Below are 26414 nucleotides of genomic sequence, written 5' to 3'. Positions count from 1 at the left end.
TAAACACAAAATGACAGGGTCAACAAGTCATGTAAAATACTTAAGAATTCAATATATACTTTAGAGATAGAGCTCACTTATGATGTCCTGGGAATATGTGCGTATATTAAGGTCACATCCATGGAGAAAACTTAAATATGCAAACCAAAATTCTTGTTCCAATTAACCGGTTCCTTTCATTTCCAAATATTTCTAGCTAAAATTTGTACATGGTATATTATATTATACTGACAAGTTTCAAATTTAAAAACAGGGATAAGACTGGTGGGATAGCTCACACAGAAGAGCATAAACCTAGTATATGTAGAGCTCTGAATCCAAGGCATAGCACCGCAAGCCAAGCCTCAGCACCAGCAGGTACCAGAAATAGCCTCAAGAAGCACTAAGAGTAGCCCCTATTTTTTTTTTTTTTAAGTAATGTGAGTGATAGCTCAAGCAGTCATGCCTAGCATATGCAAGGCATTTGCTGAATCTCCACTACCACATGGCATGACCTTGGTAGCACCCAGCACCACACGGCCAGACCAACAATAGTGCTGCACTTCCAGTCCGGAAATGATAGAAGAAAGGCTGAACATACGTGATCATTTAAGCCCAATGCCTGCGGCAATACAATGTGTTTCTCTAGCCAGTGGTGGGCAACCTTTTTTTCAACTGAGCCAAATCTCGCCAAAACCACGATTGAAATTTATTTTGAGAGCCACACAGGGTGCGCACTGACAGAGGCTAGGAGCAGAGACCTGACTCTTGGAGTGGCCGCCCGGCACACGGAAGAGCCGCATTAAAAAGTGGAAAGAGCTGCATGTGGCTCGCGAGCCACGGCTTGCTGACCACTGCGTCTAGGCTATCTTCATTCCTAAACTATAGGTAAGTTTGAAGAATTAAAGATGGAAAATAGGAAGGAAAAAAAAACAGGAAATAATAGTATTTTAAGTATTACAAATCAGGGTTAAGGAGAAGGCTCAACAGGCTGAGCATATTCCAGAAAACTAGAACCACATAATTCTCAGGGTATTGATAGAAACAGCCCCCAAGCAGCAAGTCAAGAGTAACTTCTGAGCAACACCGTTTGTTGCCCTCCAACAAAACAAAATTACAAATCAGTCAAAACTACCTAGAACTAAAAAACCAAAGCAATAACTAGAGAGGAGAAGGGAGAAAGAGGACTCAGGAGCTAGCCGAAGGGAGAGGGGGAAGAGGAAGGAAAAATGACACTAAGTAAGCTGCTATTTGCTCACATGCTCAAGACTGTGGAGCTTTCTATGCTAAGTAATGAATGCTCTTAAGAGCTTCATTCCCTAACTACAAGTCATAAAAATGGCCCCTGTTTTTAAAAGTCTAGAGCCAGAGATAGAGCTCAAAGGACTGGATGTATGCTTTAAAAGTAGGAGGTGCAGGTCTGAACCCCAGCACAAGTTTTCCCTCTACCCCAGCATTGTTGGGAGCAAACCCAAGACCTCGAGAAACAAGATAGCACAGAGACTCCGAGCACAGAGCCACAAGTAGCTTGAACCCCAACAGTGGTCAAAATAAAAAAGAGTTCTTCCTAAGTCAGTAAGGTTACTACTTACTTCTAAAATGATTCTCAGTGTTGCTGAAATGGACAACTAACTACTCCTACAATGGAATCTATCAAATAACTCCAATTTCAAGCTGATTTTCATTCTTCATCTAAAATATTGGGGAAAATATTATATATTCCTACAATATTTTACTAAAATAAGGAAATTCAAAATCTTTTTACTGCCAAAACTATTTCTATATTTAGCTATGATAGATCTAGTTTAATGCACATTATTTCTGAACAAGAGAAAAATATATACTATAAATTGTTGCAACTTTCAATTTCCATTCTTGAATGAAGAAAAGAAAAAAGGAAAAGAAAAAGAAATTGTTGCAACAACAGACAAAGAAAAGGTTAAAACTGATCAAAGACAATACCTGTGCTACTTCCATGTATATAGAATGATTACTTTGAGGTAAAGACATGCATATTTCTAGACAAATGTACTGCAAAATAAACAGGCTGTAACTAAAATTTCTAATCTCTGGCCAACAACTCCACACAGTGCACAATTTACTTGAGATAACAAAAGCTTTCCCCCCAAAAAACTTCAATGCTAAATTTTTTGACATAGAAGATCACAATTCCACAATAATTATGTTATACATGCTCTCTCTATATATTTTATATATATATTTCAAAATATAATTATAAAAGAGCACTAAGTTTCTAATTAAGGTATATTAAAAACAAATAGAAGCATTTTCCAAAGTGACATAGCTGAGTTTGTCTGGGAAACAATAATCATTAGAAACTTACTTTGTCAACAGGACTTGGTAATGGAGCATGGATGACACTGAAAAGCAAAATTTAGAAAGTTTATCTAATTTCCTGACAGCAGAGGAAACAAAATGACAGAAGCTCAAAGTGGAAGACTTGACTTGTCTTTATTTAGCTAAAACAAAGTGAATTATTTTTCAACCCATCATACATCTAGCATAAAAATTTAGAAAACCAGGTGATATAAAAACCACATTTTATCAGCACAAAACCAGAATATATTAAGACTTCATTTAGGACCCAATGTTTAATCAAGGCTAACTTATGTTACTTAGTTACAAAATTTTGCATAAAAAAACCAGGGCTAGAAAGACAACATATATGTTTATATATACAAACATATACACTTACAAATATAAATACATCTAGTGACTCATATACAACATTTTTATTCTCACGAAATCAGGATTTGTAATGTACACCTGTGGGAACTTGGGCTTTGATTCCCAGCAGGGTAAGATATGGCCCTAATAAAACACATAATTTGAGGGATACTAGAGGTAGTTATGGCATATGTCTTACCTATGTCTGACCCCAGTTCAACCCGACACTCACAGCATTAGCAAGGAGTGTATCCCTGGTGGCTCCCAAATATTGCGGAATATGGTCCTGGTGATCCCTGAGCACTGCTGGGTGGCCTCCAGCACCGAGGGGCTTAAACATCACCAGATTCTCAGGCCTCACCATCCCCACACCAACTCTAGGACTCATTAATTTAAATTAAAACAACACCTACTGAAACTTTAAAATCATTAAATCTCCTGTGTACAATGTCCTTTAATCTCTAACATTTGACTAATTCCAACTGGAGACGTTTGTACCACATATGGTCTCCCAAGCACTACCAGGACCACTAAGTACAGAACCAAGAAAGCCCTGATATTGCCAGCTGGGGCCCCAAAAGCAAACACTGCCCCTAAATAAAAGATCTTGCCTCTACACATGCTATCTAGCACACCCAAAAGCATCTTGCCTGCTAAATACTGGTTTACAATAACAGATAGACAATATTTAGTGTATGTCTGGTACATGTGCCAATGCTATGTCCTAGCTCGTTAAGCACAGTCTTGTTTCACACTCATAAAATTCCTGTTCAAGAGGTACTGTTTTTAATTTCCTTTTCTATATGAGAAAAGAGAGGTCTGAAAATCACAGAATAGGTGGGATCAGTCTCTAAACCAGACAGTAAAGATCATTTTGACTTTTTCTTGTTCAACTACCTTCTCCAAAAAGTAAGCTCAATTACATTAAAATAGAATTGGCGGTAAAATTTTAGAGGGTGCAACTATTTAATCACATAGAAAAAAATAACCATAAGAAAACATGGGTGATAATTAAAATCATGGTACAGAAGAGGAAGAGGAACAAAATTTCACTGAAATATTTTGATATACCTTACTACACAGATCCTCAAAACATATGATCCTTTAAGAAACTACTCAGTTTTTTTGTTTTGTTTTTTTTGGGGACACACCCAGCAGCCCTCAGGGGTTACTCCTAGCTCTGTGCTTAGAAGTTACTCCTGGAAGGCTCGGGGACCATATGGAATTCTGGGGATGGAACCTGAGTCGACCATGTTCAAGGTAAACACCCTACCCAGCCACTCTGCTATCGTTCCAGCTCCCTATTCAAGACAACCCATTTAAAGAATGTTTAGTTCTCCTGAACAGCTCATAATGGTAATCTACAAACGCATGATATCAAAAAGGACATATTTATAATTGTAACAGTTACATTTCATGAGCAATTGTCCCCTTTCAAATTTATCCTCCTCAAAGTGATCTTTCTATGGCTTCTTCCTTTCCTTTCCCTTTCTTCCACCCCCACCCCAATCCCCATTACACTAAAAAATCCTTCCATAAACTGCCAACAAAACAGGCTACTATGAACATTCTCAAGGTTCAGTGGGATTGACTTCAGAGGCAATGGTAGTGTAAGTAGTCATATATTAAATGCAGGCTAAAGGGCTGCGACATAGCACAGTGGTAGTGCAAGGCTGACCTGGGATGGACCGAGTTTGATTCCTGGCATCCCATATGGTCCCCCGAGCCTGCCAGGAGCACAGAGCCAGGAATAACCCCTGAGCCCTGGCGTGTGTCGACCCAAAACAAACAAACAAATAAACAACAAAAAAGCAACAGAAATAGACTAAAATATAGCTAATCACAGGCCAATAATGTACATATGCCAAATACTTTTAAAAAACTACTCAATCATAAAAATACTAGAAATAACTAGAAATTTAAATTTAGAAATATAATGACTTATTTCTCCTGGTACATTATTATTTATTTATTTTTGATTTTTGGGCCACACCCGGCGGTGCTCGGGGGTTACTCCTGGCTGTCTGCTCAGAAATAGCTCCTGGCAGGCACGGGGGACCATATGGGACGCCGGGATTCGAACCAACCACCTTTGGTCCTGGATCGGCTGCTTGCAAGGCAAACACCGCTGTGCTATTTCTCCCGGCCCTCCTTGTACATTATTTACTAAGATAAAACTAATGTGAAAAGCAATTAAACTGAAGTGCATTATACTCTAAAACACCAATTTTTCATCATTGAAATAAAGCAGAATTAACAATATGCTACTATCTAGAATATTAAGTGATAATGAATACAACAAAAACTTTATAGTACTAAATCATACTCACTCTGAGCGCAGTCGGGCTTCCATACCGTCTGGTAGGAAAAGTTTTATTGTAGAAACAATACACCCATGGGTAACTGGTTAAAACAAATAAATAATATGGATGAAACAACTGCTTACAAATACAAACCTTCACAACCTCACATACCTATGCATATTTTATTCATAAAAGCAATAGTTCTGAGAAATAAAATAAATCCAATGATTTAAGGACCATTTTTGTTCCCCTAAAGAAAGATGTTTCTACCTTTAAGGAATCCCAATCACAAAGCAGAATTACAGGCAGAACTGTTTCACACAAACATCTAAAGCAGAAACAAGCTAAGGAAAGTCAGCTGAATATACAGAAACACAAGTAGGGCTAGAGAGATAGCACAGTGAGTAGGGCATTTGCCCTGGAAGTGCCTGACCTGGTTGAGTCCCTAAGTCCTTGAGACTCGGAGGACAGTGCCAGGTACAAGCCCTGAGCACACCCAAGTGTAGCCACAAAACAAAGCACAACTATAAGAGTGTTTGCTCTTTCTCCCCTATTTGTTAGCACAAAACCAAAATTCAACTATTTCTCTTTTAAATATTAGGCCTTACTCCTAAATTTTATGCCTCAACCTGTAACTCTTATTTATTCACAACTCAATTCTGCATAACACAACTTGGAAAATGACATTTAAGAATGATAGAAACCAAAGTCTCAAGGAAAGTGAAACTTCCTACTAATACCAGAACTATGATAGAACTTAGATCGGGTGTTTCCAGTTCAGTACTCAAAAATTTGGGGATTTTTTACTTCTGTTTTTCCTTTAACCACAAAATACCTTTATATGACATCACACTAGTCACTGTAGACAACCTTTTAGCATTGCTTCTTGCTTCATTTTCCTTTTGAAGATTTTAAAACAAAAAAAGTCCTCAAAACAACACTTGTCTAGAACTTCTCTTTGTATTTCTATATGGAAAAAATATTTTTGTTGGTTTAAAGGTATGTCTACATCTTCTCTATTATTTAGATATTGTGTCTTCCAGGGTTTGAGAGCTAATCTATTTAGTTAATAAAACTAATTAAAAGCTAATACGGGGGCCGGAGAGATAGCATGGAGGTAAGGTGTTTGCCTTTCATGCAGAAGGTCGAAGGTTCGAATTCCGGTATCCCATATGGTCCCCTGAGCGCGACCGGGTATGACCCTAAAAAACCAAAACAAAACAAGCAAACAAAAAGAGCTAATACAGGGGCCAGAGAGATAGCTTGGAGGTAAGGCATTGCCTTGCATGCAGAAGGACGGTGGTTCTAATCCCGGCATCCCATAGGGTCCCCCGAGCCTGCCAGGAGCAATTTCTGAGCGTAGAGCCAGAAGGAACCCCTGAGTGCCACCGGGTGTGACCAAAAAAAACAAAAACAAACAAACAAAAAAAACAAAAAAAAACAAAGCTAATACAAATGGAGAAAATACATATATCAAGAGAAATGAAGTGTGATTATATCTGTCAAAGCTCACTAAATTCTACATGTAAAATAGAGTTCTAAGTATTTTTTACTTCGATAAAAGCACTCTGTTTAAGGGGAGAGGGGGACTTAACCTCATACAAGCAAGGCAAGTGCTCTACTACTCTCTTCATCCCCAGATCTCAGGAAAATTGATATTTAAGAATACTGGCCAATGCATTTCTATGAAGGATAATTTAAGTCTTTATTTTTATAAATGATGAAGAAGATATTGGGCTGATGAGTTAGTACAAGCAGTTGCCTTGCATGCAACCAACCCCAATTTGATCACAGCACCATGGTTCCCCAAACAGCCCCAGGAGTTTCTCATGAGCATAGAGTTAGGAACATCTGTGGGAATGGTCCCAAAACCAAAATAAAAAGAATTTCTAAACAAGGGCCAGGTAGATAGTTCAAACGACTGAGTACTGTACAAATTAACCCCCCACCCCTGGCATTGTTAGGTGTAGTTCTGGAGACCCTTAAACACCACTGGTGTGGGCCTCAGAATCACTGCACAGTCCCAACACGGAACAGACATCCCAGCTGGCCAAGTATAGCTAGGAATGTTTCTCAAGCACTATGAGCACTGCTTGGGAGCCCACCCCATAAGCTAAAGAAAAAGTTTTTTGACATGCTTTACTCAACATTTATCTTCATTAATTTATTACAGGAAAAGTGCTAACAGAACTAGAACTATGTATGAGACAGTTTTAAAACCTGTACCTACTAGAGCAATCATGGCTACGACCCATTGGGCTCATTCCTTCTTTCTGGGTCTCATGTTCCCTCCTGCCACCACTGATGGGCTTTATAAAACCAAACCACCTACCTCTCCACACTTGACTGCACAAACACACTTTACTTGCAAAGCTTTCCTGTAAGTGATGCCCTTTATCTCCTTGCTTATATAACCAAGTGCTACTTTCATGATTTCTACCTCCATCACCAAAACTCGTTGTTTATATTAGATGCCAGCCTTTTATATCCAATTCTTGGAACACCAACCAGATAACACTGTGAGTATTTATCAAGTGCAAACCACCATCCCACCAACTCTTCAAGGTTAGCAATTTGTAAATACTGGTACTTAGCAGAATTATCTGGTAAAAGTAGACATTTAATAAGTATTTACCAATATGTCAGAAAACATTTCGTATTTATAGTATTTATATTTGTCATTAGCAGGATAAAAATGTCTCTTACTGAGGACAATATAGTTTCTCTCCACTACAAAGAGCACATAATTCTTTACTTTCCCAAGCAAAAAAATAGGAAAGGAATGGATTTATCCCAGTTCTATAGGCCCTTTCCAGATTTATACAAATAGGTTACAATTTTTTTAAGCACAATACAAGAATGTATTAGAGGTCTAGACTTAATTATGATTAGAGGTCCACATGGCAGTATGAATATACTTTGAAAAAAATTAACAAAAACAAACAAAAAAAAAAACCAAAGAATTCTCTAGGGGCCAGAGCAACAGTACAGCGGGGAGGGTGCTTGCCTTGCACATGGCTGTCCTGGGCTCAATCCCACATGGTTTCCCCAGCACTGCCAAGAGTGAGTGCAGAGCCAGGTATGGCCCCAAAACAAAAACAAAAGCAAAAGACAAAAAAAGAAAGAAAGGGGAAAAGAAAAGGCAAAAAGAATTCTCTAAAGCAGTTTATTTTTTACAGTCCCTTTTGTTTGCTCTTGCTGTTGCATGTTCAATGGTTACATTCTGGAATAGTTTGTGTATTACTGGGTATGATTCAAAAACAAAAATTGGAAAAAAAATATATATCTGAGTCATGGAAACTAGGCATTTGTGAAAGAAAATTCTGAACTCATAGCTGTAGCTTTTTTATTTATTTATTTATTTATATTTTTACTTATTTATTTATTTTTATTTATTTGGTTGGTTGGTTGGTTGGTTTTGGGGTCACACCCTGCAGCGCTCAGGGGTTACTCCTGGCTCTGTGCTCAGAAATCGCTCCTGGCAGGCAAAGGGACCATATGGGATGCCAGGATTCGAACAATCGTCGGTCCTGGCTGTTTGCAGGGCAAATACCCTACTGCTGTGTTATCTCTCCTGCCCCAGTTTTGTCTTCATTTAAAAAATAAGAATGAAATCTATATACATTGACTGACAATTAGATAATTTTTCTCTCACTTTATGTTAATTGTATTTGCTTTCCAGTTACTGTATTTATTTTATGAAATTCAGTCAGATTTTTCTATTGCCTCTCCATACTAAAACCACTTAAGGGCCCCATCTTCACTTTGGTAAATTTAAAAAAACAACTGAGAATCTGGAAAATATACTGACATTTCTTGAGTGTGTTGTAGTCTAGGTTTTATCTCCATTCCTAAATTGAAGAAGGGCAATATATTCTCTATATTTGAGTAGTTTGAAGGATCTCTTGAGATGATTGGCAGTAACAAGAAGGACAATGAGTACAAACATTTAAGTTCAAGAAACACTTGAAAATCAAGACCTAACCAAAAAGTGTTAACAGTTCCAGAGCAGAGGATTATTTGGATTATTTGCTAAATTGCATTTTGACTAAATTCTAAATAAAAGTTAGCAAGCTTGCATTTACTGAACTCTGCTTCATTAAGCTTATTGATTCAAAAATCTATTTTTTGTTTTCTATATTAGAAAATAGGTAGAAAAGGCTGAAGAGATAAGGACTTTTTAATTCTAAAATATTCTGAATTGATATTTTATCATTGTCTCACTTGTAATTTGAAGTTCAGTTATAACAAAATTTTCCTAATTAAAAAACTATCTGAGGGCCAGAGGAATAGCACAGCAGTAGGGCATTTGCCTTGCATGCAATGCAGCCCACCCAGGATAGACCTGGGTTCGATTCCCAGCATCGCATTTGGTCCCCTGAGCTTGACAGGAGCGATTTTGAGGATTTTGAGCACAGAGCCAGGAGTAGCTCCTGAGCACCACCAGGTGTGGCCCAAAAACCAAAATTAGAATTAAAAAAATTTTTGTATTTAATTAAAGAACCATGATTTACAAAGATACTGATAATTTTTAGACATATACTATTTCAGTATCATTCCCACAATCAGTGTTTTTATTTTGTTTGTTTTTGGTTTTTTGGGTCACACCCAGCAGCGCTCAGGGGTTCCTCCTGGCTCTGCTCAGAAATCGCTCCTGGCAGGCTGGGGGACCCTATGGAATGCCTTTGAACCACCAACCATCAGTATGAAAACCAAATGCCTTGCCTCCAGGCTATCTCTCCGGCCCCCACAACCAGTGTTATGGAGCTCTATCAGTCAGTGTTCCCATACTCCATTCTCCCACCCCAGTCATCTTGACAGGAACTTTACAAAGTTCTGTGGTATCAGCTTGAGCTCATGTTTCAATATTGCTGCGCCTGTGCGTTGGCCAGATAGCTGTACCACTCTTGCACCTTATCAGTGAAGCCCCAACCCCCCCTTCTCATCTTTTCCTTCCTGCCTTAATTTTGTTCCTTCTCTGTCCTCCCTGGGGCATGAATGATCTAGAGTCCCTCCCTTGATTACAATACATTTCTTCATCCAGTTATTCTCTATATACCACAGGTAAGTGAGACCATCCTATACAAACTTTCCCTCTTCTATTGCTACAAAGAATATAGCATAGGGGCCAGAGAGATAATAAAGTGGGTAGGGGGCTTACCTTGAAAGCAACCAATCCAGGTTTGAATCTCAGCATCCTACATAGTCCCCCCTTCATAGCCAGGAGTAATTCCAGAGTGCAGAGCTAAGAACAACCCTAGCACCACAGGGTATGGCTCCCCAGTCCCCACCAAGAAAGAAAGAAAAGATAGCACAAACTAGTCATTCTCTCTATATTTTCAGGTAATAAATGAATTGTCTGTGTTTCTCCAGCAGGGATCAAATACTTTGTCTTTTTACTATTATTATAAATCCACCAATATAAATATATTGGTGCATAGTATGTGTAAGTTATCTAATTTCTATGTGTGTCAGAGATGGAACCCTAGGCATGTGCTTTACCAGAGTCAATCTCCAAACCTAGTATTTCATATATTTTGATCACCATTTTTAATGGAGTCCTAGAATGGACTCTAGGAACATTGGTGGAGACAGGCTGACAATGGTGGTGGGATTGGTGCTGATATGTTGTATGTCCAAAATTCAACTATGAATAACTTTGTAAGTCTTTAAATTAAAAAAAAATGTTTTTTTCTTTTTTGTGTTTTTTTTTGGGGGGGGGGTCACAACCAGCAGCACTCAGGGGTTACTTCTAGCTCTACGCTCAGAAATTGCTCCTGGCAGGCTCAGGGGACCATATGGGATGCCAGGATTCGAACCACAGTCCTTCTGCATGCAAAGCAAATGCCCTACCTCCAAGCTATCTCTCTGGCTCCTAAATAAAAAAAAAATTTTTTTAAATAGACCTTTTTTTTCACAGTGATTCAAGTTATGAATGGAAATAGGTGAGGTAGATTTGGGTTAATGAGCTGACTGCAATTACATGTGAATTTTAAAAAACTGTCTCAAGCTTTGTAACAAAGGATTTATAAATGGTAGCATAAGAAACTTAGCCCTAACAACGTATTCTGTAAATTTGAGAACAGAAGATGAGTTAGCAGTTGGGCTGTTAAGGCTTCCAAAATAGAATATGACAGATTGGCTTTTTCTTCTACTCTCTTCCTTTTGGGTTTGGAGAGATAGTATAGTGGGTAAGGGTGCTTGCCTTGCATACACACACCTGAATTCAATCGCTGGGACCTAATATAGTACCCTATATTCCTAATTTACTATTTATTGAGCAGATATTGTTTTTGGTACTGAACGGTACATTTTCTCCCTGAAGCCAAGCTATGTGAAAAGTTAAAACTAAAAATGAGCTTATTTTGGAAAGTTTGGAAAAGCTACTAAAATAACCATTATGTTCAATGGCATAAGGCAAGTTTCATATTTTAAATAAAATCTTGATCTCTGAATCTGAGAGATAGAATAGTGGGTAAAGCGCTGCATGTGGCTGACCCAGATTCAATCCCTGGTCATCCAGTATGGATCCCCAAATCTGCCATGATTAATAAGGCCAAAGACATATAGTCAGAATAATGTGACAGTTCCATCGATTAAGCCCACCCCAGCCCCAGATATTCTTCTGGCTTTGACTGAACAACACAGAATATATCACCCAAATATCTTTGTGTGATAAGGATCCCAGAGGCAAGAGTAAGCCCATGCCACTGTCAGGTAGGACACAAAAACTAACAACAGAAGAATTTTTTCCCCAAGAACCAGAATTTGAGTTTGTTGATCTCTTCTGGAAGTTCTGATAATTTCATTAATTTCTGCTTTTTATATCTTCTCCCAGCTCCTTTCTCTAAGTTCTTCTAAGAGTCAACTTACTTCATTGTAGCCCTTTCTTCTTCGAAAGTTAAGAAATTTAAAATTAGAACTGTTTTCAGTGCCAGGGATCAAACCCAGGCTTTAATCAATGTGCGCTACAGTGTGTGTGTGTGTGTGTGTGCGCGCTACAGTGTGTGTGTGTGTGTGTGTGTTTAATTTTGGGGCCAGAACTGGTGGCACTCAAGTGTGTGTGTGTGTGTGTGTGTGTGTGTGTGTGTGTGTGTGTGCGTGCGTTTAATTTTGGGGCCAGAACTGGTGGCACTCAAGTGTGTGTGTGTGAGATTTTGGGGCCAGAACTAGTGGCACTCAGGGTTACTCCTCGCTCTGCACTCAGAAATAGCTCTTGGCAGGCTCATGGGACCATGTGGTATGCCAGGAACCGAACCTGGGTCTGTCCAAGGTCAGCCATGTACAAGGCAAATGCCCTACCACTGTGCTATCGTTCCAGCCTAAAATTTATCAATTTTTATCCAAGCAAAAATGTACTGATTCTGTGAGAAAAAGCAAGCTGATGAGACAGACATTGGTAGTAGAGAAAAATTCTCCATTTTTTTCTGTGGATTATTCATAGCTGGTGCTCAGTAAGTATTTAGTGGTTTTGATTTTTGGACCACACCTGGCAGTAATCAGGCGTTGCTCCCACCTCTTTACTCCATGCTCAAGGATCAGTCACTCCTGATGGACCTCGGGAACAGAGGTGGTGTCAGAGATCAAACCTGGATCGGCAGCCTGCAAGGCGATCACTAAACCCAGTGTACTATCTCTCCAGCCCAATTCTTGTGTAAGTCAGGTGGTTCCCGGTATGATCTTCCTTAAAGGGAGTTATCATCTTAAGTACCACCCAATATTTTTGCATAAAAATACAAACTTTCTTTTCTATTTTTAAGATTATAAATGGAAATTCCTAAATTACTGGCCCTACTTAAATTGAGGCATTGAGTACAAAGCTAGGAATAACCCCAGAGTACAGCAGAGGGTGGCCCAAAAATCTTAACAAAATGAAACCTAACTGCCTGAAATCAATAAATTTTGGTAAAAATAATAACTGCAGTTGTACCACTCGTATAAGTATACTGACGTGCATATGTATACACGCACACATCATCGCTATGTTTGTCTTCTGTGCAAAATATCAGACTGGTGACATAGTTTTACCAGCGTATGTTCAAAGAAACAGAGAAACTTGCTAAGCAGCTGCTATTATACATATTGAACAATGAGTGGAGGTACACTTCAAGTTCCTGCTCCTTACATTTCACAATTCAGTCACATAATTTTATGGCCATAAGATAGACACGGAACCAGATAGACTTAATAAGCTGAATAATTATAAAACATATAGATAACATATTTAGAGAACTCCTAACCCAAAAACAAATGTAAGATTTCATGTTTGTAAGCTACCTAAAGAACTTTCTGAGAGGGGCCGGCATGGTGGCGCTAGAAGTAAGGTGCCTGCCTTGGCTGCGCTAGCCTAGGACCGATCGCGGTTCGACCCCCCAGTGTCCCATATAGTCCCCCAAGCCAGGCGCGATTTCTGAGTACATAGCCAGGAATAACCCCTGAGCGTCACCGGGAGTGGCCCAAACCCCCAAAAAGAACTTTTTGAGGCAACAATGTATGCATAAATGGAAGAAATAAGTAATAAGTGATCTATGCCAATCATGAATCTTCTGCTCACATATGCCAAATAAGTAACTTTTCTGTATCTGTTGTTAACTATGTGACCTATGTTATCAATGAAACAAAAGAAGAAAACTGCTGGGAGGTTCCCTAATTATTCTTTCAATATGCAAAGAGTCATTCAGAAAGACATTTGTCCTCATCTTCTTTACATAGGATAGCTAAGAAAAGTAATGCCTACTATTACTACAGTATTCATCATGAGGCATAAGTAAAACAATAGTGGAAAAGAGAGAGAGAAAGAGACAGGAAAACAGTTAACACCCTGGATTCATTAAATCAAGAAAACAAAGAGTTTATTTGCCTATATTCTTTTTTTTTAACCAACTCACTCCATGATTTATGCCCATCAGATATGCAGTCATTGATGCAAACTCTTTACTGACAGCAGTATCCTGTGCTTTCATAATGCGTTAAAAATAAAATTACTTACACTTATCATTTTAAGTTTTAGAAGAGCACTGGAGTGAAAAAGTGTTTCACCACACATAATACTGCATTTAAAATGGTTTTCCAAGCATAAAATGTTCTATAACAATAAATAACAGAATAAGGAAGTGAATTTAAAAGGAAAAAAATGGATCCATAGCCGTACCTTTTCGTGTGTTTTCCGTCACATCTACCCCAAACTGGATTATGTCACCAGAAAGAATTTCACATGGCGGGCTTTCTTCAGAGCCTCGACTCAATCTCTGGCTATTTATAAAGGTACCATTACTACTTTTAGTGTCTTGGAGATAAAACTGCAAAAACAAAAAGAAAGAGAGAGAGGGAGAGGGGGGGGAGAGGGAAAGGGAGAGGGAGGGAGGGAGAGAGGGAGGGAGAGAGGGAGGGGGAGAGAGGGAGAGGGGGAGAGAGAGAGAGAGAGAGAGAGAGAGAGAGGAGAGAGAGAGGAGAGAGAGAGAGAGAGAGAGAGAGAGAGAGAGAGAAACAATGGTTAATATTTACAATCTCGGTACTGCTTTATAAAAAAGATTGCTTCCAGCTTTGCAAAGTCCACTAGAGGTGGACTTTCTCCCCTATCAGTTCAAACTAGTCGCTTCAGCAAAGGTCCTGCATCAATACATATGACGTAAGAATTCCAAAACCAGGTGATTTAAAATACAGCAAAATAAAATGGTCTGATCATTTTGGAAAACAATTTGTAATGTCTTCAGATATCAAACGATAGCGTTATGACCAAGCAAATTCCATTCTGAAGTTAAAAAGGTAAGTCAAACTATTTATTATCACAAGTCAAAGCACCGAATGTTCACATATACAGTGTTATTTGACAGTTTTTAAAAAGTACCATTGAGTATGCCATCACATCCATGAACTTTTAATACTAATACCCTACATTAATAAATAAGCACAAAATACATCATATAAACTCCATTTATAGTAAATAACCAGAATTAGCAAATCTAAAGATAAAAAGAACATTTTAGCTGTAAGGTGCCGAGACACGAAAAGAAATGGGGTAAAGAGGTGGGGTGGTGATAAGGAGGTGGAAAATAACTGTTAATTAACTCTGCATCTACTAAAATTCACTGAATCGCATAAATTTAAAGAAAAAATTTTATCTCAATAAAGTTATTTTTTAGTCATCTAAACAAAATTCTTCATGAAAAAAAATTTTATTTTTTGGTTTTTCGGGCCACGCCCTGAGCTAAGCGCTCAGAAATTGCCCCTGGCTTGGGGGTACCGTATGAGACGCGGGGGGGGGGGGGATCGAACCACGGTCCTTCCTAGGCTAGCGCTTGCAAGGCAGACACCTTACCTCTAGCGCCACCTCGCCAGCCCCTTCATGGAAATCTTTAATAGAAGGCAAACGATGTAGAATTGTATATGATCTAAAGAGAAAGCAATGTATCTAGACAAAATTCTAATTCTATCTTTCCATCTCACTCTGACTCTAACTTTGTTCCTAGGATATCTGGATTAAAACAAAGACGTGGTCATTTCATAGGCAAGGCAATAGCTGTCATTATAACCAGCAACTATCAGTCATAGCTTGTGTGCCAACTGAACCCAAGACTGACAGTATTTTCAGAAAAGGCTTTGCCATAAAGCAGATTGAAAACACTAGAAACTAAAATACTAGAATTAACTATGTAGGAAACTACTTCCTGGCCTCCCAACTACTTCCTTGCCTTTCATCTACTGGGTGATCTTCCCTATTTAAAAAGGGAGAATACAGCAGGAAGTAAAGAAAGCCAAACCACTTATTACCTATCTATCCAAAACGAAAATTAAGAACAATAGGAATACGCAATAGTCTTACAAGAATAAACAGCCAGAGAAAAATATCTGTACTTTCCTTTTTGCATGTTGCTATTCTCTCAATCCCTACATACTCTAGCAACATTATTTTCACTTGAATTCCTTCCCAAAGAACAAAGAAAATCACTTCTGGCAGACTGGGGGTTGGGGAGGACACATATGGGACCTGGGATTGAACCCAGGGTGTCTGAATGAAAGGCAAATGCCCTACTCACTGTGCTATTGCTCAGGACCCTAGTTTTAGTTTTGAGTACAAAAATATTCTTGGAAAATATGGTGATAACCTGAATTCTGGTTTGGTCAATTTCAATCATGTATAACTTCTATGTCAATAATGCAAGCCAAATAAATGGGCTGTACTAGATCCAGTGGTTTTCACATTTCAACTTTTGGAGAACTATTTTGTTTTAAACATCAAGAAAAACAGCAGAGGCGCCAGAGCAACAATACAGTGGATAGGCACTTGGTTAGCAAGAAACCAACCTAGATTAGATCCCTGACATCTCATATGGAACACTGAACCTTCTAGGAGTAAGCCCTGAGTATATAGCAAGATGGGGGGTGGGGGGGAATGGGGAAAAAAATAAAACCTTAAAATAGGAATAAGGAGCCGAAGAGGTAGCATGGCGGTAAAGCGATTGCCTTGCATGCAGAGGACAGTGGTTCGAATCCCAGCATCCCATCTAGTCCCGAGCCTGCCAGGAGCGATTTCTGAGAGTAGAGCCAGGGCCAGTGAGGTGGCGCTAGAGGTAAGGTGTCTGCCTTGCAAGCGCTAGCCAAGGAACGGACCGCGGTTCAATCCCCCGGCGTCCCATATGGTCCCCCCAAGCCAAGGGCAATTTCTGAGCGCATAGCCAGGAGTAACCCCTGAGCATCAAACGGGTGTGGCCCAAAAAACGAGAGAGAGACAGACAGAGAGAGAGACAGAGAGAGAGAGAGAGTAAGTAGAGCATGAGTAACCCCTAAGTGCTGCCAGGTGTGACCCCCCAAAAAAAGAAATAAAAATATATGAAATAAATATGTCATATAATTATTAAAAATATTTAATATTGCATGATCTGGGTCGGAGAAATGGCATGGAGGTAGGGCATTTGCCTTGCATGAAAAAGGATGGTGGTTCGAATCCCGGCATCCCATATGGTCCTCCGAGCCTGCCAGGAGCCATCTCTGAGATTAGAGCCAGGAGTAACCCCTGAGTGCTGCTGGGTGCGACCCAACACGCCCCCCCAAATATTGCATGGCACTTTTTATTTAAAAAAAAAGTAAGATTGGGGCCGGCATGGTGGCACTAGAGGTAAGGTGTCTTCTGCCTTGCCAGCACCAGCCTAGGATGGACCATGGTTCGATCCCCCTGGCATCCCATATGGTCCCCCAAGCAAGAAGCGACTTCTGTAACCCCTGAGCATCACTGGGTGTGGCAAAAAAAAAGGCAAGATTAAAAAAGAGTAAGACATAAAATTATGTGTCCAATAATAGATGAATGGATTATAGAGATGTGGTATGTAAACTATGGGCTATATATACAGAGGAAGGATGAAATCATGCAATTTGCTGCAACCTGGTTGGAAACGAAAGCTATATTGAATGAAGTAAGGAAGAAAAAGAAAGACAAACATGAATTGATCTCAATTAGATGTGGTAAAGAGTAAATAAATGAAGAAACGTCTTGTAGTAAAGGAGATCACCCTTGACCCCAGAGTTTAGGGAGGAGAAGGACTGGGAAGGAAAGAAATCAAGGGGGGTGGGGGAGAAAGAATGTGAGAAAGGGGAGTAATGGGAGAACAGTGGTCAGGACTCTAATTAAGCTATATTTTATACTCTGATGTGAGTGAGTGAGTGGCAGAGTTATGCATCCAAAGCACAGACTCAACACCACTGAACACATGATCCAGACTGAAACCATCGAATTTTATCACACGCCCGTCAAGGTGGAAGGAATAACAAGGATGAGGAAAAAAGTATGGGAACATTAGTGGAGAGAAGATGACAATGTTGGTGGGACTGGTGTTGAAAGATATGCCTAAAACTCAATTAGCAATAATTTTGTAAATTATGGTTCTTTAAAAAATTATTTTTGCTTGTTTTTTTGGGTCACACTAGGCGGCACTCAGGGGTTCCTCCTGGCTCTACACTCAGAAATCAATCCTGGCAGGCTCGTGGAACCACCGTCCTTCTGCATGCAAGACAAACGCTCTACCTCCATTAGAAAAACTTTTAGAGATATATTATACATTCATGTATCTGTATATAAATCTCAATACCTATCTTATACCTGCAGCTCTTATTAACTCTAAAACCAAAAACATCCTCTTATCCCTTTCTACTTAAGAAAGTACATTCAACTGGCCAGCTATAGCACAGTACCTCACAAGTTGCATCATTTGCTCTGTGACCTTCAGAAAGTTCCCACTGTTCATTCCACAAATGTTTTACACTGCTATCTACTCTGTTGTAATCTGAAAATACTTCTCATTTATGATGGAAAACTGCCTTTTAACTAATCCTTTAAACATAATAGGTTTTATGATATCCAAACACCAATATATGAACAATATTTGAAATAAACTTCAGAACCAAATCAGGCCAGAAGTCAAAGGCCAAATCCATCCACAAAAAGCCAAGTACACATTCTTCTCCAATGGACAAGGAACATTCTCCCAAAATAGACCACAGGCTGAGCCATAAAAGATAACTCCAGGGGTTGGAGGGTGGCACGAGCAGTAGGGCATTTTCCTTGTATGCACTAACTTAGTAACAAACCACAGTTTGATCCCCCGGCGTCTCATATGGTCCCCCAAGCCACAAGCAATTTCTGAGCGCATAGCCAGGAGTAACCCCTGAGCATCACCAAGTGAGGCCCAAAATAAAAAAAAGATAACAACATAAAGTCAAGAGGACAAAAACTGTATCAACTATCTTGTCAGGCCATAATCCACTGAAAATTGAAGTTAAACACAAAAAGAAGTGAAGAACTAACTCAACACCTGGAAACAAAATAGCTCACTATTTTGGATCCGAGAGGGAAAACAATGAGAGGTCAAAGAAATCAAAGAATAGATTTCTGGAAACAAAAAAGAATGAAGACACAACCTACCAGAACTTGATATTAAGAGAAGTGTATAGTTATTCAAGCATTCATCAGGAAGAAAGGACTCACATAAATAACTCTACTGCACAAATTAAAACACTGGAAAATAACGAACGAAGGGAATTCAAAGCAGGCAGGAGGAACAAATAAAATTTAGAGCAGAGGACCGAAGTGATAGCACAGTGGTAGGGCATTGTCTTGCAAGGGGCCAACCCAGGAGGGATCCAGGTTTGATTCCTGGCATCCCATATAGTCCCCTGAGCCTGCCAGGAACTATTTCTGAGTGCAGAGCCAGGTGTAACCCCTGAGCACCACCGGATGTGACCCAAACACCTCCCGCCCAAAAATAAACTTGGAGCAGAAATTAATCAATTAAAAAATTTTGGAGGGGCCCGGAGAGATAGCACAACGGCGTTTGCCTTGCAAGCAGCCGATCCAGGACCAAAGGTGGTTGGTTTGAATCCCCGTGCCCCATATGGTTCCCCGTGCCTGCCAGGAGTAATTTCTGAGCAGACAGCCAGGAGTAACTCCTGAGCACCGCCGGGTGTGACTCAAAAACCAAAAAAAAAAAAATTGGAGGCCACACCCATGGGTGCTCAGGGATTACTCCTGGCTCTGTGCTCAGAAATCACTCCTGGCAGGCTCAGGGACCATATGGGATGCCAGGAATCGAACCTAGGTCCGTCCTGGGTCTGCACCATGCAAGGCAAACATCCTACTATTGTGCTATCACTCCAGCCCCTGAAATAAATTCTTTTAAAAATTCAAAACCTCATAAAAACTCATAACCAGGGGCCAGAGCGGTGGCGCAGCAGTAGGGTGTTTGATTTGCACGTGGCTGACCTAGGATGAACCTCGGTTCAATCCCCCAGCATCCCATATGGTCCCCCCCAAGTCAGGAGCGATTTCTGAGCACAGAGCCAGAAGTAACCCTGAGCAGCACTGGGTGTGGTCCAAAAAAAAAAAAACCAAAAATTAAATAAATAAATAAATCATAACCAAGAACTAGTTATTTTTAAATATTATAAGACAATAAACCCCTAGAAAGACAGAGATAGGCAGAAAAAACTACGAATGGATTCACAAGTGATTTCTTTTCAAACCTTTAAAGAGGATCTACTGACAACATCTTTACAGGCTCTTCTGGGGAAACAGAAACACACACAATAGTTTCTACGAAGTAAACATCCTACTAACAAAGAGGTGGGTTTACAAGATGAGAGCCCAATGAATTACAGATGCAAAGATCCTCAACAAAATACTAACAAGAACAACCAACACTGGTGTGGATAGGGAGAAAGAAATTCTCATTCCACTTCTTGTAGGAATGTCAATTGGTCCAGCATTTCTGGAAAACAATAGGGACATTCCTTAAAAAAAAAAAAAAAAAAAAAAAAAAAAAAAAGTTAAGAAATTGAGCTGCCATTTGACCCTGGAAACTACTTCTTGGCATAGACACCAAACAAAGTGGAAAGACTCCTATGTTGCTTGTTGCACTATTCACAATAGCCAATATCTGGAAACAGCCCAAGTGCCCAAGCACAGATGACTGTATAAATAAACTGTGGTACATATACACAATGGAATATTACTTAGTTATAACCAAAGATAAAGTCATACACTTTGCTGCACATGTATGGGCCCTGGGAATATCACGCTGAGTAAAGTTAGTCAGAGGGAAAAACACCAACACAGAATGATCTACCTCATATGTGGGATATAAGAAACATGACGGAATAATGAATGCCCAAAGACAATGGAAACAACATGAGAACTGGTATTAGTGGGAAATCTGCCACAGAAAGGCATTCAACTAGGAGGAGAAGGCAGTGTTGAAAGCTGGTAAAGTGTTTGATATGAAACCCTATCAGCAACAGGACAGTAAAACAGTGCAAATCCTTGGGGGGAAAAAGTGCCTAAGCAGGCTCCTTGGTAAAATGCAAACAGGGCTGGGGTGGGAGGCATTGGTGGAAGGAAGCAGGGAGTGAAGAAAGGACTAGTGTTGAAATGTGTATACCTCTAACCCAATCATGCGAGCTTTGTAATTTCATGGTGACTAATAAAAATGAATTAATTAAAAGGCTGAAGTAGTTTGAGTCATTTAAATTCATAAAACTAAACTACCAACCAAAGGCACACGAATAGCAGTTTGGTGCATGACCAGAGCAGGACAGGGGCAATGGAGACAAGAGTCCAGATCAAAGTCCAAAAGGCAGCTACAGAGACAACACAGGAGCAAAGGTGCTCACGTAGATGCTCTCAGCTGATCCCTAAAAGTAAGAAAGTTGTAAAAAGTAAGACAGTCACCTATTTTTTAAACATTTTTACGCAGCAACAGAAGAGGAAGTTCTTTAGGCGCATGACTCTGGGTGGGACAGACAGTACAGCAAGTCGATCTCTTGCCTCACATGTGGCCAATTGGGTTTGAACCCTGGCGTCCCATAGGATTCCCCTGAGCACCACCAGAAGTGATCCCTGAGTAGCGCTAAGCACTACCAGGTGAGGCACAAAAAACAAGAAAGAATAAAAAGAGGAAAAAATGAACAGCAGGTAAGAAGGATGTTCAGAAGGAGCTTACTGAGTCCTGCCAGCTGTAAGCCTTGGGGACAGAACCAAGAGTGAAGCCCTGAGAACTGTTGGCTGTGATCCAGAAATGCCAACGAGGAGGGGAAAGGGGCAAAAGAAAACTACCAAATTCCAAAGGTGTGTGTGTGTGTGTCTGTGTGTCTGTGTGTGTCTGTGTGTGTGTGTCTGTGTGTCTGTGTGTGTCTGTGTGTGTGTCTGCGTGTGTGTGTGTCTGTGTGTGTGTCTGCGTGTGTGTGTGTGTGTGTGTGTGTGTGTGTGTGTGTGTGAGACATGATAAAAGACAGTTATAAGATCCTCAGAGAAAAGTGAAAGAATTGGCTCTCACGAAGGAAGGGGAAAGAGGAGGATGAAGGGGGAGAGGGGAAGGTAGAAAGGAAGGTGGTAGCAATAGCTAGCAGTCTGGAGTAGCCACCAGGCCAAGGCAGGATTTCTGTGGAGGGAGGTAGTAGGAATATGGAGCACCTAGCACCAGAGGCAGCATCAGGGCAGGGAGATGATGCTGAAGCCAGAACGGAACCCAGTCTCAAAGGTGAGCTGTCTGCCGGTACAGGGCATAGAGCCGGGAGGGGATGGTTGAGAAGGATCAGCTGGCACCCCCAGAGGTGGCGAAGGTCCAGCCCTGCCAACATCAGGAGGTAGAGAGAAGTTCTGGGTTAAGAAACCTTGGATGGGCCGGGCGGTGGCGCTGGAGGTAAGGTGCCTGCCTTGCCTGCGCTAGCCTAGGACGGACCGCGGTTCGATCCCCCGGCGTCCCATATGGTCCCCCAAGAAGCCAGGAGCAACTTCTGAGCGCATAGCCAGGAGTAACCCTGAGCGTCACAGGGTGTGGCCCAAAAACCAAAAAAAAAAAAAAAAAAAAAGAAACCTTGGATAAAGAGGAGTGGTTGTAGATCAAACACTGAGGAGGTGGTAAGCTGTGGGAGCTGAAAACCCAGAGCCAGCCTTGGGGCTAGTGCTAGAAAGAGTCTAAGGCGTGTGGAGGCCCTGGAGCTGGGAGGTCCAGGGAATTTGGAGGCTGGAGAGTTGAGGAGGGAATATGGAAGAGGAGAGAGTAAGCAGCATGAGTTGCCTCGGATCCACCTCCAACCCTTAAGACAGAGACTCAGGCCCCAGAGAAACGCAGGAGAACAATAGAAGAGCTCAACAGATTCTGCAGTTGTGGCTTGGCCTGTGCTGGCTACATCCCTCCTGGCAGAGTCAGGGACTGGCCAGCTCCTAGCCTGGCTCTCTACTGCAAGGTGCAAGTGCAGCAGACAGTGACATCTGGATCTGGGCTCCTCAGATCTGCAAACTGTTCAGACCTTTCTTTGTGAAGAAAGCAAAGTCATTCGAGAGAAGGGCAACTCACACCCAACAAGGAACCCAAGGCCTACTTTCCCCTTCTGCAGACACCCACAGTGCCACCCAGCTTGAGACGATGAAGCTCAAGGACGCTCTCTTTGATCTAGATGGGCCTACTTCTGCAGGATCCCTTCATCCCTGACATGCTTTTGTTCCCCTGTTTCTCTCACCCCAGAGCCTCTCCCAGCCTCCAGAAAGAAGGACCAAAAGAACCAAAACTTGGGGCCAGAAAGGGGGTGGGGGTTGTTCTAGCTTTGGGGTTCTTTGGAGACCCTGACCAACTCCTAGAAATGGGAAAGAGATCTCCAATCAAGAAAAGCAAAAAAGTGGAAGCTGAAAAATGCAAATGGGGGAATAGACTCCCACCTCCTGGGCCTCCCAGGGGTGCCACCCAGTGATACAGACTTGGAAGAGAAAGAAGAGGAAGAAATGGCAGGCAACTGTAGGTAGGGAAACTCCAGTCCCCTACACAACACCAACACCCTCTGAGACTCCCAGACCCCCTCCCGTCCCACTGAAGGTGAAAATAAAAGAGGTGGACAGCACCGAAACAAGCCAAGATGGAGATGCCAGCTCCAATAAAGGAGAGAAGCAGGTCATGGATGAGGACAGCCAGCACAGGCCAAGCCACAACTGCAGAATCTGGTCGGAGGTGGATCCGAGGCAATTCCTGCTGCTTACTCTCCTCTTCCACATTCCCTCAACTCTCCAGCACCCAAATTCCTTGGACCTCCCAGCTCCAGGGCCTCCACACGCCTAAGACTCTTTCTAGCACTAGCCCCAAGGCTGGCTCCGGGTTTCCAGCTCCCACGGCAATGATGACTCATGGGATCTCATCACATGTTAACTGCCAACAGCCTTTTGCAAAAGGCCGATGGCTGGGTGCAGCCTTGGTGGAACCTGGACCTACCTCTCCTGTGCTAAGGTTAAGAACACTAAGGTCTGGGGCCGGGCGGGTGGCGCTGGAGGTAAGGTGCCTGCCTTACCTGCGCTAGCCTAGGAGACGGACCGACGGTTCGATCCACCCCGGCGTCCCATATGGTCCCCCCAAGCCAAGGAGCGACTTCTGAGCGCATAGCCAGGAGTAACCCCTGAGCGTTACCAGGGTGTGGCCCAAAAACCAAAAAAAAAAAAAAAAAAAAAGAACACAGACTAAGGTCCCTAGATTCTTTCACTGCCAGAAATGCAAACAACTGCGGCCCAGAGGCCAGGGGATTAGGAGGGGCTTCCCGAATCGAGAAACCCCTGACACTGCCATCTCTAAGGACTTCCAGATGACAACAGAACTTGGCAAATTGTGTCTCAGGGTCCTGATTCTATCCTCTGGAGCTTGGATGATGTTCCACGTCAAGGCAGAGTCCCCAGGGAGACTTGCTGAGAAGAGTATCTCATGCTCCTATTCTACCCTCTTGTTCTAACTTGCAGTTCTGGTGGACGGCTGTTTGGGGCCCAGATAATATCTGCCCTTTGAATCAGCCACCCTTATTCTGGGCCAAGGTTGGAATTGGGATAGAAGTTAACAGGTGTCCATAAAACTAGTGTAAATATAGCGTTCCCCTCACTCATCTATCTCACTACCCATTTATTCTACACTGACTGTATTTTTAGTTTTGGGACTTCCCCTTTTGGGCATGGCAGCTCAGAGCTAGGGTACCAGCCAGAGCCCATCTAAAAAAACAAAGTGATGATTTTTCTCACCTTTTGTTCTTTAAGAAACACTGGCCAGCTATTTGTACAGACAGCCTATAAATAATTTGTACAGACAGTTGTAAATAATAGTGTGGGCTCTTTGAAAAAAAAAAAGAAAGAAAAGTGAAAAAATTCAAAAGATACACAGAAATCAAAGGAAAACCATTTCAGAAATAAATTCAAAATAAGAAAAATAAGAGTCCCCAATCTATATAATCTACATATCACAACAAACAGAGCATTAAGAAAAATAAAGACAAAAGGGACAACTTTTTTCACAAAATCACAAAATAGTTGACTTCAGTAAATAGTGAAGCAGGCAACAAAGAAAATATATTTTGCAGTACCTCTGCAAAAGTGCTGAAATCTACTGAAACTACTAGGAATCAATTTTGCTAGAACCCAGAAAAAAAAGAACATGAACACTAAATCTAGAAAAAAAAGTAACTATTTTATTTTATTTTTTGGTTTTTGGGTCACTCCTGGCTCTAGGCTCAGAAATTGCTCCTGGCAGGCTTGGGGGACCACATATAGGATGCCGAGATTTGAACCATCGTCCTTATGCATGCAAGGCAAATGCCTTACCTCCATGCTATCTCTCTGGCCCCCCCCCCAAAGAGTAACTTTAAATGATAAAAAGAAAAAAATATTTGTGGCCTTAATGGTTTTACCTTGTCCACTTTCTTCCAGTACAAAGAGTTTTAAAAGAGATCAGCCTGCATTCTTAGAATGGGGCCCAGTACATGGTTCTTAAGAGATAAGGAAATCTAGTGTCCTGGCCCGGCCTGGGAGTGGGGAAAACCCAGGGTGCCCCGTCAGCTCCTCCCAGAAACCCACCTGGAGATCCGGAGGAATGGGGGAGAGGGGGGTCGGGTGACCCAGGTCCGGGGCCCCCCCTGGCCCTAGGCCGAACCAAAAGGCCGCTGGCCCATGGGGGGCCTGCCAGCTGCCCCTCCGTGCCGGCTAAAAATCCTGCTCCGGGAAGGGAGAGAGACCCTCCCAAGCCCGAAGCTCAGGGACTGGAGCCCCACCCTTGGCCTAGGGTTGGGCTTAGGGGGTAGAGTTTGATCTGGTGGGTGGCAGATAGCTGCTCAGCTATACTCAGTCCTGTCACTGGTAATTTCATACCAGTCTACATTTTGCAGGGCGCTAGCCCCTGCGCGAACATTTGCTTCCTTCCAACCATCAGTACCCCCCAGATTTACCCTTCTTAACTTCAGTAACACATAGTTCTAATCTCTGACCTAAGACATACAGTATATCTAACAAATCCCAGAACTATTTAGAAGGACACAAATTGAACACATATATCTTTTGAATATTTTATGGGTATTTTCTTTAACTGATGTAACTCTCTATATATTCTTCTACCATGATGTTTCTATTCACTTTCATCTTGTCTATTCTTTGTAAGCTGTTTAGTAAGGATTGTTGGTGGAACTGTCCCTCAGTTTGATGCCTATGATTGAACTATGTCATGGAAATTGCACGTCTTGTTCCTATTGCCTCCAGATGCACCAATAACGCCCCATGGCATTGATCCTTGTTTGCATAGACACATTAAAATGGGAAAACACCATACATACAGATAAGTTCTTATCTAATAAATCTCAATACAATGTACCTTATACCCTGAACATTGATATAATGACCTGGCACAGGCCTCAGAAGAATGGGCATCCTCCATTCACGCCAGAACCAGGCAAGCTATCTACGAAACATCCAAGGTCTTTTACAGCAACAGCTGGAAGCAGTCCTCTACCAGGAAAGACACTACCAAGGGTCTGACATCGACCCCCTAAAAAGAGACTTCCGTTTACACTGAGAAGACTTGACAACATCAATGACCTGCTCTACAGGACATGGTTCTCTCTAGTGCCCCTTAAGTGTGAGGTGAAACGAGAGGATGCTATGCACCA

General features: G+C 41.4%; 1 protein-coding gene and 1 pseudogene across 18 annotated transcripts in view; one reads left to right on the top strand and one right to left on the bottom strand.

Moving 5' to 3' along the window:
- SLMAP (sarcolemma associated protein) overlaps window positions 1-26414 on the bottom strand; it is a 163475-nt gene that overhangs the window by 70721 nt on the left and 66340 nt on the right. For all 18 annotated transcript variants that reach the window (XM_049776160.1, XM_049776159.1, XM_049776170.1 and 15 more), the window contains exons 2-4: window positions 14122-14269; window positions 4998-5070; window positions 2324-2360 (exon numbers count right to left, since the gene is read on the bottom strand). In XM_049776160.1, the coding sequence (XP_049632117.1) occupies window positions 2324-2360; window positions 4998-5070; window positions 14122-14269 (258 nt within the window). The remainder of the gene's footprint in view (window positions 1-2323; window positions 2361-4997; window positions 5071-14121; window positions 14270-26414) is intronic.
- Window positions 22530-24084, top strand: LOC126013622 (PHD finger protein 23-like; annotated as a pseudogene).

This window comes from Suncus etruscus, chromosome 7 (genome assembly GCF_024139225.1).
Source record: "Suncus etruscus isolate mSunEtr1 chromosome 7, mSunEtr1.pri.cur, whole genome shotgun sequence".
Lineage (NCBI taxonomy): Eukaryota > Metazoa > Chordata > Mammalia > Eulipotyphla > Soricidae > Suncus > Suncus etruscus.
Note: the sequence above shows the minus strand (reverse complement) of the source record. Positions and strands in the feature narration are given on the sequence as shown.